This window comes from Aspergillus flavus, chromosome 3, assembly GCF_009017415.1.
Source record: "Aspergillus flavus chromosome 3, complete sequence".
NCBI lineage: Eukaryota > Fungi > Ascomycota > Eurotiomycetes > Eurotiales > Aspergillaceae > Aspergillus > Aspergillus flavus.
The window spans coordinates 2,190,020-2,202,516 of NC_092407.1; the positions used below are offsets into that span (position 1 = coordinate 2,190,020).

A 12,497-nucleotide genomic window follows, 5' to 3' on the forward strand; every position below is an offset into this window, starting at 1 on the left:
GCTTCGTACCCTGTTTTCCCCATTTTGTACTACATGTATTGATAAGACGGATACGAAAGTACACATACGTACTTGGACATTTGGTTGGCATGGGTGAAATACAATATCTAGAAAGACATCAATGACTATGACTGTACGACCACGAGTTTCATCTCACTTTCAACGATAGCTTCCATCGATAGATCAATCAAGTAATCAGTCCAAGAGCACCTGACTTCCGAAACGGGAACAAAGCTAAGCGCGCGCTTAAAAAGTGGCATCGCCACCCATACCGCTTTCTTTAGGGATGCGACCGTCCAAGCTGAATCTTACTCAATAATCTTCGTGCGGAAGATCCAAGTCACGGTTTGCGTCCTATCTGGCATGGGTCTACGTCATTTTACTTAACTGTCGCGATCGAAATCAAGACTCAAAACAATGTCTCCACACCCGTCGCGGGACAGCCACGAGCGGTCCCAAGGCTCGTCGAAGCCTTTCTCATTATCGTTAGGCGGAGGATCATCAGCTTCCAATGGACAGACAAAGAAAGCTTCATTTAATCTCCAAAGATCTACTCGGGGGACGGGAGCCCCAGGTCGAACGCTTGCGCGCCGACCTCATCATCTGCATGACGACGATGAATCCGACGAAGAAGAAAGAGCGCCAATGCATGAAGCCGTCACAGAATTTGATACAGAAACAGGAACCGCCGTATCTGCAGATAAAAAGGATGAAAAGCGCGAGCTAGTTATACCGGTCGCGAGCAACAATAATTGGCGGAATCGGCCCGGCGTGAGCCAGAAACCTAAGGGAAAGAACCTGCTCCCAAAGGAGGTCCAAGCGATACAGGAAGCTGCTAAGAGAGGCGAGATCGCCGGGGAGAATACAGAGACGGATAGCCCGAGCATGGCCTACGGTCTTAGCTTTGCGCAGCAGCGGAGAACGGAGCAACATGCCGAGGACGAGGCGGACGATAAGCCGATGGAAGATGCAGAGCCTGTTAACGAGGAGGAACAGAAGCCACTTACACAAGATGAGATCGCGCTTCGTGCGCTTATTCGTGAGAGTAAAGGCGAGACGGAGGGACGGTCGGACCTTATCATTGAGTCTAGACCGGTGGACGGGGAGGAAGATGGGACTGGGGGACGCTACGATGAGGGAACCTCGTTCCGGGCTGATATTGCTTCTCGGCCCGAGTCAGCGACACTAGATCAGTATAATGCGATTCCTGTGGAAGAATTCGGTGCCGCTTTACTCCGAGGAATGGGCTGGAAAGAAGGCCAGGCTGTTGGAAAGGGGAAATATGGCTCCTCCGCTGTTCTTGATAAACCCCGGATTCCTGAGCGTCGGCCAGGCTTTCTAGGTATCGGGGCGAAGGACGCATCGGGAGGTAAGGGGGCAGAGGCAGAGCTTGGTGCTTGGGGAAAGGCTGCAATGCGTAAAGGAGCTAGGAAAAGCGGTAAAGAAGGCGAGACCAGCACAGAAGGTGTTTATATGCCGATTATGATGCGGAATAAGAAGACAGGCGAGTCCATAACGGAGGAGGAACTTGCAGTCTTGCAGAAAGAGGGAAAGTCAAAGAAAGATGATGAATGGAAAGAACGGAGGGATCGCAACCTTGAGAGGAGTGGACGTGACAAAGACCGGGATAGGGATTACCGGCGCCGTGATTACGAACGAGACGATGATGATCGTTATGACAGGCGAAAAACGGGGTCCCCCAGGAGAGACAGAAGTCATTCAAGACGACGAAGATATGATGATGATGATGGTGACAGTAAGGATGACCGGTCCTACCGGGATAGAGATCGTGACCGTGAACGTCGTCGCGACCGCGAGCGCGATCGCAGCCGTGAGCGGGAAAAGGATAGAGAACGGAGCCGAAGGTACCGGGATGATGATCGCTATAGTTCCAGCAGACACTCGTCCAATACATCAAGCAGACATGGTCGAGATCGTGACCGGGATCGAGATAGTGATCGTGACTCTTACCGGAGACGGAGGCATGATGACAGGTGATATTCCCGGTCTGCGATATGGTCGAAACCCTCATTCATAGAATTGTTGATATACAAATGTATTAGATACCTTGCTTGATACCACTACCACTGGCATTGCGGCTTAGAGTGATATGAGATTTTATCCTATGTGAAAACGGCGTAATGGTTTGTCTCCGATCCTGAGTACCAGTGACCATGGTATGGTATGTACCTTGTAAGTCGTACCTGATATGGAGGGAAACGAGTAGTAACTGGACCTAGGAGATGGTATACAAGACTACGTACTGTGAAGTAATTTTTAGGAAGTACCAATTACCGGCAACAAAAGGTCGCCCGTGAGAAGACTTTTAAACACACTTTCCTCCAATAACGTATCAGATGTAAATGCAACAGTGCTCCAAGAGAATGCGCCGACATATCACAATATTCCAAACACACAAGTCATTTTCTCTATCTGTACATATACTCGTTGACAAGAGTGCAATCTTTATGCCCCCAGCATGATAGTGTCCTTCTCATGCTCAGGTACGTCATCTGTAGCACTGTCAATAACATCCCGAGTGCCCGAGATGCCCAAGCCTCCAAGGCCTACACCCCCGTCCATTTCTCCCAGAACCCATTCCACAAGGTAGCTTTCGTCTGTAAGCTCTTCGATTCGACGGTAATGCCTTTCTGTATATGCGGACAAGGCTTGCAGGATGTCCTTCATACCGGCTGCTGTACGACTGTCACTGCGTCGATTTGCCATACTTGCTGTCGCCAGCTCAATGAATGTTGAGGCGGGATAGGACCTGAATAATGCAAACAGGATGCGTTGTGCAACGCGGGAATTGCGAGCATTCGTGTTCCAATCACGTAATCGGAGAAGAAGAGTACGAAGGTTGTTGGAGTCGAGAGTCTGTAGTACCTCATCAATCGAAGGGTTGCCGGTTAGACTGTTAGCACGCTCGCTCCTTTCGGCATCGGTCGAGGACGGATCGTCAGCGGCATCTACTGCAGCTGTGAACAGAGACAGTAGCCTTCCTGGATGGTTGAGTTGGAGGGCTAGTGTGATGGCTTCACGGTACGCTCCAGCCCTGATGTAATTTTCTAATTTCTGGTCCTGTTCAATACGAGCAGCATTCGCACTAACTGTAGCGGTGTAAGTCGCGGATGTAGTATCAGTCCAGAACGTGACGGTGGAGTCCGCAGAGCCAGAGGCAATAGCGTATGGGGATGAGATATTATGTGTGTTAGAAGAGAGAACATCAGCACGAGAGCCAGAGGGTGTCGGACTTGCTAGTGCCCAGACTCTGTCTGTGTGGTTATCGAGAGTGGTCTCGAGTTCTCCTGTGTATGGGGACCAAATTTTGACTAGACCATCTGCTGCAGCAGATGCCACGAGAGGGCGCGCCTGTGTGGCATTGTTTTGTGCTGGCGTCGCTTCATCATCATCATCCTCATCATCATCCTTCTTGGTTGATAAATCTGAAGGCGGAAGCCAAAGCACCTTGAGCACGCTGTTCGTGTGGCCCTCAAATGTAAGGAGACAGCTATAATCCGATAGACTCCATAATTTGACAGTTTTATCTCCAGATCCAGTAACTATCAGACCCCTGTTTGTACTGCCCTGTGCGCTGGAGCTAATGGTGGGGGTGCCATTGGGAGAGAACCGCGCCGACCAGACTCCTCTCTTATGTCCACGGAGGATACCTACAACAGACCCTTCTTCAACGGACCAGATCTTTACAGTACGATCTTGTGAGGCAGAGGCAAATAGAGTCGATGTCGGATTGACATCCAAAGCATTAATGTCTTTGTCGTGAGCTTTGCGGGTGAAAGCCGCCTTCGGGTTATGCGGTTTAGAAGAGCTGAGCGGAGCCAGCTTGCCTGTATCCCATCGTTTAATAGTGCGATCTTGAGAGCCTGTGAGTAAAAATTGTGGAGGATGGTTCAGAGGGTCATTTCGCGCAGGCGTGTTTGCTGGTGGCGGGACGCGAGGAAAACTTATAGCACCTAAAGACTCAGCGTGACCTGTCATAGCAGCAAAGCAGGTATAGGAGGAAGTCTTGGGATCAAGACGCCATAGACGAGCTGTGTTATCTTTTGCGCCCGTCGCCAGCCAGTGCCCAGACCAGTCCACATCAATGCATATGACGATGTCGTCGTGGCCTTCAAGATGAGCGATATCTGCGCCAAAGTAATCCTCCTCTTTATTAGACGGCCTGTCTACGGATCGTCCCACCGAAATCAGTCTAACACTCTCAGTGTTTGTAGCCAGCGCCAGCATTGACCGATCTGGACCGACATATGCAAGGTCAATAATGTCGTCGTCGTTACCTGATATACGCCTGATGATTGGCAGGGGATCAAGCGAAGACCCAGGCTTGAAATCCGACAAGGAATCAAGTGAATGAAGTCTCAAGGTTTGATCGGCATGCACGGTCATTGCGAATGGCATCCCTGGGGTGTACTGGATTGCCACGATAGCCTCGAACTCGGCAGCAGCTTCTTGCTCTTGGGTTACCTCTCCTCCCCGGTTACAATCCCAAACACGCAATACTCCATTTTCACCTCCTACTAGGGCGAGCCCACTGTCAGCAACAAAGGTGGCCGCTTCCACGCTCTCAAGGACAGGAATAATTCTGCGAGTTTTGAAAGTGCGGACATCCCATACGATGACCGTCTTGTCTCGGCCCGCTGAGAGCAATGCATTCTCTGCAGGCGAGTACGATAAACTCCGTACAACCGAGACATGAGAATCGAGTGACGCTATAGATTTCCGTTTGTTCAAATCCCACACCCGTACTTTGCCCTCCTCACTGCCGGAGGCAAGTCGAAATCCTCCAATCGACGCGACAGGGGCGACATCTTCCATGTCTTCATCTTCATCGGAGTCATCCGACTTCCTCTTCGACTTCCCTTTCTTTGAAGAGGACTTGCTTTCGCTATCCTGAAATGACACCTGGAAGAAGCACAAAGCAGATATGACACCAGCATGGCCATGGAAAGTGTGCGTAACATAACCACCTCGAATGTCCCAGACCTTGATTGACCCATCAGAAGCACCGGTTGCCAGAAGCGTGCTAGTTTGGTCGATAGCGGTTGTGACAACGGGTGCAGTATGGGGTTTGAGGCTTCGCACGAGCTTCGCGTCGAGGGTCCGTGAAGAATCTTCGAAGGGAGTCAACGAGTAAATGCGCATGGACATTGACCGTGAGCAAACGACCACATGTGAAGCGGATGGCGTGACTATGATACGGTTAGATATGCTCCACCTGAATGAGTTCAAATGCAGCAGGAAGAGTGCTAGGATGAAGACTGAGCAACTCACTCGCCAAACTGGTGATAATCTCTCCATCCTATAGTTTTGGTCAGAAACTTGCGACAATACTGCACATGAGCAAATAGGAAAAAGACTCACTCCTTCCAAGCTTGCGAGCTGATCACCAGTCTCAAGATCTATAATGAGAGCATCTTCGCCCACACAAGCTACTAGCAAACGTCCACTGGCATCTAGCGCAGTACTTCCTCCGGTGTATATGGGACGCAAAGTCCGAGACGCCTCGAAGGTCGTCTTAACCACAGCTTTAGACATTTTCGCGCGCGGATCTCAGATATAGTGTCGCCGTGCAATCTATCGCGCCATCCTATATCCAAGACAAACTGTATAGTATAAAGTGGGTTGAATCGCTCCGATGCAGTTGAAAGTACTGTCGCTCCGAAACTTTTGTTCTTTTTTTGAGGCGTTTGTCTTGTTTGTCACAAAAAAAGGACGATCACGGTGGGGCCGTGCTTTAGGCGCTACAGGCGCGGCAGACGCCCACGTGAACATCATCAATGTCCATTCAATAACACCGTCTTCAACGTCAATATCTCATCCTCCGTTCCTGCCAGAAAATGACCTAGCGAGGTTTGTAAGAAGTTTGCTTATCATTTTACACCATGGGGCGACAGGCGTACTTAAACAGACTAGCTTTGGTAGGCTCCCAGTTCTCTATCCATTGCTATCCTCTTGGCTTGTGTTAGCTCTATAATTACTTCATCAACGCTTGTCTTCGTTGCTTCTGTCAAATATTGGGCCTCAAATCTGTGCGTGCGACATTTACGAAGTCATGTATTGTTAGGATGTCAAACATAAAGCACTGTCTGCTTGTATCATCGCATACCTCTCTATAGTGCCACATGATCATATCATACTCTACTATCTTATTTGTGTGCTCTAATTTTAAGCTCCTGATGGTTGACAGTTAATGTCCAGGGCCGTTCTCCATATGAAACTCCGGAACGCCCTGCAGATCCAACGGCGGTTCCGGGCAACCCAACCCAACAGAGGGTATCTCCTCGGTATGCGGATGGGTATGTCCAGCACTATGATGAAAGGGGTCATCCCATCAATCCTGAATCCAAGTCGTTCGGGAGAGAGCTGCGGAGAGCTAAGAATGACATCCTCTCAACGATGGGTATCGTTGTTAGCGAGGAGGGCAATGCGAGTGGCCTCAGTGAACAGCAGAAAATCGATATGATAGCTACCGAGAATGACTACGGACTGGTTATGGCTACTCTAGATCAGGTTTCGGTATTCTTAGGCTCGTGGTGGACATCTTCACTTACAGGTCGGATACAGGTAAGTTTAACATGGTGAGATGTGAGATTTACATTATCCAGAGAGTTGATCCATAAGTCTTGTTCTGCAGACATTCAGAAGTTACACACATATTCCTCTGATGGGTATTATAGCCCATGAGCGTGCTTCATATGGCATATTGGGGTTTTACTTTGCGGGGATTCCAGCATGGGCTCTATCGACGTGCTTATCAATTTGCCGACACCACCCTCTGGAGCGCTTGATTTCCTCATTGCAAGGCAAATTTCCTGATAATGATGTACTTTCGAAACTTGCGCGGTCATCGTTGACAATTCTGCATTCTGCGTAAGTGGACTCTAGAGACTTCGGATGGCATCTACAAGAAACTAATGGCTGTATAGGACTCGGGGGACATTGCTTGTCCTGGCTATACAATCCTATGTGTATTCACTCTTACAATCGCTTCACCTCGTTCATCCGCATGGCTTCCCAGGAATCCGGTTCCTGGTACCTTTGGGAGAACTTACTACTATGTTATTGCCACCATTACCTGCAGCCTTCACGTTGCAATCCCTGGGCGATTTCTGTTTGAACTTACTGAAAGCCCCTCCACTTCTCGTCTATATTTATGTATATCTTCGCCCAGTTATAGAGATAAGGCTTTACCGGTTAATTCGCCGACGCCTACCAAAACCAACCCTTGCAGATGAACTGTCCATCAAAGTGGCCATCGAAAATGACCTCATCGACTGGATGGCCCCAACCCTAGGTCGCAGATCAGAAGAAGAGAACCGTCGCAACAATCTTTCTTTGCTTGAAGATCTCATGTGTGAATTTAAATTTCTTCAGGGTTGGGTGCTATCGTGGTTTGGCTTCAAGATACGGCGAACATCAACAGCTCCTGAACAAGCTGCGGACTCCCGCCGCAGGCAAGAGTGGCTTGAAACTCTCCCTATGAGTGTCGAACAGCTGCAAGATGAACGACAAACCCGAACTCGCCGGTTACAACAAGCAGTACCTCCAGCTCCAGAGGAGGTAGTCCAGGCTCATGAGGCCGCACGCTCTGGTCAACCCAGTACACCTGTTACTGCCCCAGTACCCGATTCCGGATTTGACTTCAGCGGTGACCGTGTGCTATCGAATGAGGAAGATCCGATCCATCAGTCGCCAGCACAGATGAGCACTGGGGGTCTTTCAGAGATGGCTCCTCTAGGTCGTACAAGTGATATTACTGCCGCTGCTAATGGTTCTCCCGCCATGAACACTGAGGCGCATGGTGAAGACGATGCTCACGAAGATCAGCGGAACTCACGCTCGAACACCCTTTTCTCTCGACAAACATCACCTGAAACGTCTTCACCAACTTCTCCTCACGTTCGTGCTTCTCTGATTCATCAGAACTCTGATATCATCACTATGCAGCTGGAACTCTTGGGCAACCGTAATGCCCAGAACCAGGGCCAGTTGCGTCCTCGGCCTGGTAATGACATTGACTTTCCAACTTCTAATGGCGAGACAGGTCATCGCCGCTCTATTACGGAGCTTCTGGACACAATATTGACCCACCAAAACCAAAGTCTCTCAACGATTGTCCATTCGGATGCCATGGATAGCGATGGTCTCTCGAACATGACGCCAGGTGCAAACGGGGAAGATGTACTAGGCCTGGTGTCTCAAGATCAACAAGCAGGCCAAGGAACAGATGATTTTACCGCTGAATCTCCTGTTGAAGGGCCGTCGTCAAGCCTTGCCAACATATTGCCGGAAAGTGTGGAAGAGCCGCCCAGCCAGGAAGACACTCGTAACCATCCTTCCGAAGCGGAGCCAACCGGGGAGAACGATTTCGATTCAGGGATATACCCTCGTATATCCGATCCAAATGTGCGTGAAGGGCCTTCCGAGAACACAAATTCTCCAACCGCCCACCGAATAACAATCCTATCGTCTCATCCTGTCGATTCTCTTGCGTCTCACCTCGCATCAATGATCACAACCGTACTTTTCGTTCCCCTCGAATCTCTCTACCTTCGCTCTCTTGCTTCGTCCTATCTGTCATCTACTGCATCCTCCGCTGCTGATGTCCGCGCTTTAGGGGCTTGGGGCGGTGGCGGGTCTCGGTCTGACACGCTTGCCTATATGGGTAAATTAGCTCTTATGATGGGCATGCATGCCGCAGTAAATGCTGGTGTATGGGGAGTGATCTCAGGCACGGCAATTAGGATTGGTAGGAGATTCTGCGGATGGGGGACACTATGAGTAGTCTGTTGAAACTCCTATCATAGATACCCACCTATTTGTATTTGTATTGAGACTTGACCAAAGCAGTTCAGTCAGTCGAATCATGTATACAACAGAATATAATATATTAACCTATGGTTACTTCATTATCAATGCTAGAAGGCCTTACTGAATTTTATTTTATACATTACTTCGTTCCATATATTGTAGAAAAAGACAAATTACCCAGAGCTTTTGTTTTCTATCATCATCATTATCTTGATTATACAAACGATACTATGACAGCAAGTTGGGAACGAACTACCAAACACACACATCACATAGCAAGGGTTAAGACCTACCCACCTGTTGTAGTTGGGATATATTTGATGTGGATGGTGCCCTTCAACATCTATTTTGCTGGGTTCTTCCCCTTCCGGCTGTTCATGCCCGGGACCTTTCGTCGCTCCCAGACCATAAGATATCCTTCTCGGGTGAATAGGGTTTCTGTTTCTGCTTTCTTGACAAACAGATCCTGGATCTCAAGCCACTCCGGCCCTTGCTGTTCACCAGCGCGCTCGCTATGTTGTCGATTATTCTCTGCAGACATAGCTTTATCGTGAAGCTGGACCATCCAGGAAACCTTCTCGCTGCCCGCACCAGCGCCGCTCGACGATGCCCCAGATGCTGCGTTAACACCCTTATCTGCGGCTGCCTCGTCAGTGGCACCAGGGACAGCTACAGTTGGATCCAGGATAATATTGGCGACGAGGTCGTAGAGGATCGGTTCGCCCGGAGGCCAAATGTCCGGGTTCGGTTCTACGTAGGGCGACATGTCGAGAGAACGGGGTGACGGGAATGTGACAATCGTCGGGTTACGTTCAGATACGAATCTGTTTTTGCTGAATCGCTTGATATGGAATAATAGATAAGGTGGAAGGGGATGAAGGAGGCGGTGGCGAACTCGATGAGCCAGCTTCTCTGAAGCAGTGATACCGTTGTACTTGTTTAGGAGTGTTGTTAGAGGGACATGGGGAATGATGGATTCCCGATTGGCGGATTGGAAGAGAGGAGTGGGAGGCAAATCTAACGTAAGGATGAGAAATGGGGTGGTCTGGCTTTTGATGTCGCCCGATTCCGTAAAGACTAGGCGAGCGTTTTGGGTATCTGAATGAGCGGTGATTGCTTGGCTTTCAATCCTCAGGTGGCCTTGGAATGCGGCCTGGACCACACTAGTGGGTGTCTTGGAAGGCTTCTTAGAGCCTCCGAGTGAAAGATGCAAGTTGTTTAGAAACCAAGACAAAAACTCCACTGGGTCAGACTGCTGGGTCAGCGTGAAGCGCTTTGATGAACGAAGAGCAATCTCCTGTAGCAACTCGTGCGGCGACACATGGGATCGAAAAGCCTTTGGGTTCCATAGTTTTCGCACCAGCGTGCTGAAACGTAGAGCTAATTGGGGTGTGCCGGGTGTCGGAAACTCATGTAGCAGAAAGTAATTGCGAATTGGAAAAACATGAGCCAAAAGTTGCACGACTACATTCAGGTAGTCGTTGGCTTTGATATTGTTCATACCAACAAAACCTATGTAATGGGTGAGTAAAGCTCTAGCGGGAAGTATTCATGGTTATAAGCATACCTGGTCTATAACGATTTCCTGCGAGATCGAACGCATCATGGACCTCTTTGTCTAGCTTGGAGACCTCTTCCTTGCTATAGTGCGGATCCACCACGTACTTGATGTCATCCAAGCTCTTATTCTTCACTTCATAGCCCTCCGGAAGGACATACACCTTCTTGGTTCCCATATTGATGAAAACATGATGGCCGACTTCAAGCCCATGAAAGTAGGCATGAGACTTGGGGCCCCTGCCCTGAAAGTATTTGCCGCAGACCAGACACGCGTACACATTGATATTCGAAAGGGTGACCGAGCACAGTTTTTCAAAGTCAAAGTCGAGGATTTCGCGATTAATCGTATCAAGATAAAGATCGCTATAGCCCTCCATAGGTGCACTCTGGCGTTTGGGAGCCGCAATCACAGGCCTGTCATCGTCGGCATCATCGAAATCGGACTCAGCACCATTATCCACCGCCGCTTCTTCCAGCTCTTCCCCCTCCTGGTCCGCAGCGGCTAGGATATCATTCCCTTTGCGTTCGTCTTCCTCTCTCTCTTGGCCACTCGCCCGTCGTAACGGAAGGGCTCCATGGCGCGGGTCACCTTCCTCGATGTCGTCCTCCACACGGGCCTTCTTAATGGCCGGAGAACCTGCGACCGTATCCTCCTCTAGCGCCAGCTCAGCTTGTCTCTTGGACATCATGACTCTGTGTAAAGGTGAACTAAGAAACGAAGATTCTGGCTCCGCGGGATTGAAAGCTGCGAAGACGCGATGGGGCCGCGGAGTGCAAACATAACAAACACCCGGTACATACAGCGTCATACATGTTAGTCGTACAGTGAGCAAACCCGTGTGGAGCATTGTGACACTACGACCGAAGAAGCAAACGTTCAAAGGGTCATTTCTCTTAGTCTCTACCTATAGTAAAATTTGGGTGAGACTACATTTGGGTCAAAGTCATGAAAAATACCCTGCCATGCAACCGATCGTCTGAAAACCAAGTCCCGTAACAGAAAACAAAAGACAAAAATGGTATGATATACAACACCGCATTAAGCACTCTTGACGATCTTGTCATTATCAAAGTCTACTTCTCTCACGCCATCTTTGGTCACGACCTTTACCAAAACCTGAAGCAAGCCAGTTAGCCAATATTGTACCATTTCAATAAGAATCTCCTCTTGCAACGTACCCCCTTGTAGTCAATCGGCAATCTACGCTTTAGCTCGTCTGTGCACATCTCTAGAAGCTTTAAGCCTTCTTCGAGGGAAATATCAGGATGGTGGTGTTTATCGAGTGTTGAGAGACAATAGTATCTAAAGCGTCTTAGTTCCGTGCTCCTCCACAGCGGCCGATCTGGTAGTATAGAATTGATCTTCAAAACTTACTGGGCATAACCATGAGCGGCATATGGTACTGGTGCCAAAGAAGCCAGGTAGTCTATCCAGTACAGGTGAGGCTTCTGGGTGATCCCATCGACACCAGCGAGCAACAGGTTGACCGTGTATGGACTCCGAGATCGCAGACTGCGCGCCAGTTCTCCCCGGACAAAGTTGGCAACGGCGTTCGGTCCAAGTTCGGTATCATTCCGCATCGTATATAGTTGAATGTTCGCTTGAATATACTCCGCAAATTGTACTGTATTGGGAGCCAGTTAGCTGCGCCATGCTTACACCCCTCCATCTCCACATCTGGAATCCCACGAACCGGTATCTCCTGCCTCTCCTGAGAAAGCCATCAGACTGTGTTTGTTGAGCTGCCGTGTCTTATCGTCTTCGGCTTTAAGAATAGTTGGGCCCCTCATGGCGGCTTTGGACGCTGCCACCAGGACAAAGTCCTTGCCAGTGATACCCAGTAGAACCTCCCTAGAAGCTTCAATCAGCGGAGGAAATTCTCATCAACATACGGAGGTTGACATACATTTTCAAGCTTTAACAGTATGTCGAGAAGATATAGAGGTAAGGAAGAGCGCGAGAAAGGAGGGAGATGGAAGGAAGGTGAGAGATTCAAGTTGATGGATTAATCAAGCATTACACGCCGCGCGGAGCTTGATTGCCTGGAGCTGTGCTTTCGAGCCTGAGGCGGAGAGCTGCCCGGCTGAGTCAGCAATTAGGCGTT

The 12,497-nt window shown here is 49.4% G+C and overlaps 5 protein-coding genes across 5 annotated transcripts; 2 read left to right on the forward strand and 3 right to left on the reverse strand.

The window, feature by feature from the left end:
• Positions 1 to 417: 417 nt before the first annotated feature.
• On the forward strand, positions 418 to 1,998 carry F9C07_4964 (putative G-patch domain protein; the record flags this gene model as incomplete). The annotated part of the gene is made up of 1 exon (XM_041285323.1): positions 418 to 1,998. One exon carries the CDS (start codon positions 418 to 420, stop codon positions 1,996 to 1,998), a length of 1,581 nt encoding a protein of 526 aa, XP_041144572.1.
• Positions 1,999 to 2,466: 468 nt separating this feature from the next.
• On the reverse strand, positions 2,467 to 5,556 carry F9C07_4965 (putative small nucleolar ribonucleoprotein complex subunit; the record flags this gene model as incomplete). The annotated part of the gene is made up of 3 exons (XM_041290896.1): positions 2,467 to 5,210; positions 5,293 to 5,320; positions 5,383 to 5,556. The coding sequence occupies 3 exons, from the start codon at positions 5,554 to 5,556 to the stop codon at positions 2,467 to 2,469; spliced, it is 2,946 nt and encodes a 981-aa protein (XP_041144573.1).
• A 347-nt stretch (positions 5,557 to 5,903) lies between these two features.
• F9C07_2064379 (uncharacterized protein) lies at positions 5,904 to 8,802 on the forward strand (the record flags this gene model as incomplete). The annotated part of the gene is made up of 4 exons (XM_071508696.1): positions 5,904 to 5,939; positions 6,220 to 6,585; positions 6,656 to 6,891; positions 6,948 to 8,802. The coding sequence occupies 4 exons, from the start codon at positions 5,904 to 5,906 to the stop codon at positions 8,800 to 8,802; spliced, it is 2,493 nt and encodes an 830-aa protein (XP_071365027.1).
• A 186-nt stretch (positions 8,803 to 8,988) lies between these two features.
• F9C07_1400221 (spindle pole body protein Sad1p) lies at positions 8,989 to 12,419 on the reverse strand. Its single transcript, XM_071508076.1, has 6 exons — positions 12,300 to 12,419; positions 12,087 to 12,244; positions 11,768 to 12,017; positions 11,572 to 11,695; positions 10,400 to 11,509; positions 8,989 to 10,344 (listed from the first exon to the last, which is right to left on the reverse strand). The coding sequence occupies exons 5-6, from the start codon at positions 11,238 to 11,240 to the stop codon at positions 9,176 to 9,178; spliced, it is 2,010 nt and encodes a 669-aa protein (XP_071365028.1). The 5' UTR covers positions 11,241 to 11,509; positions 11,572 to 11,695; positions 11,768 to 12,017; positions 12,087 to 12,244; positions 12,300 to 12,419; the 3' UTR covers positions 8,989 to 9,175.
• Positions 11,265 to 12,390, reverse strand: F9C07_4968 (nucleophile aminohydrolase). The gene is made up of 5 exons (XM_041285328.2): positions 12,300 to 12,390; positions 12,087 to 12,244; positions 11,768 to 12,017; positions 11,572 to 11,695; positions 11,265 to 11,509 (listed from the first exon to the last, which is right to left on the reverse strand). Coding segments are annotated over exons 1-5 (612 nt in total). The 5' UTR covers positions 12,302 to 12,390; the 3' UTR covers positions 11,265 to 11,431.
• Positions 12,420 to 12,497: the final 78 nt, after the last annotated feature.

What these genes read in the sequence shown, in the direction of transcription:
- F9C07_1400221 (XM_071508076.1), bottom strand. Translation starts at nt 11,240, where the DNA reads ATGCTCCACACGGGTTTGCTCACTGTACGACTAACATGTATGACGCTG. An exon ending in AGGAAATCGTTATAGACCAG is followed by an intron (nt 10,345 to 10,399) that starts GTATGCTTATAA and finishes CCCATTACATAG; the next exon opens with GTTTTGTTGGTATGAACAAT.
- F9C07_4968 (XM_041285328.2), bottom strand. An exon ending in AGGAGAGGCAGGAGATACCG is followed by an intron (nt 12,018 to 12,086) that starts GTTCGTGGGATT and finishes CTCCCAATACAG; the next exon opens with TACAATTTGCGGAGTATATT. An exon ending in TGCCGATTGACTACAAGGGG is followed by an intron (nt 11,510 to 11,571) that starts GTACGTTGCAAG and finishes GGCTTGCTTCAG; the next exon opens with GTTTTGGTAAAGGTCGTGAC.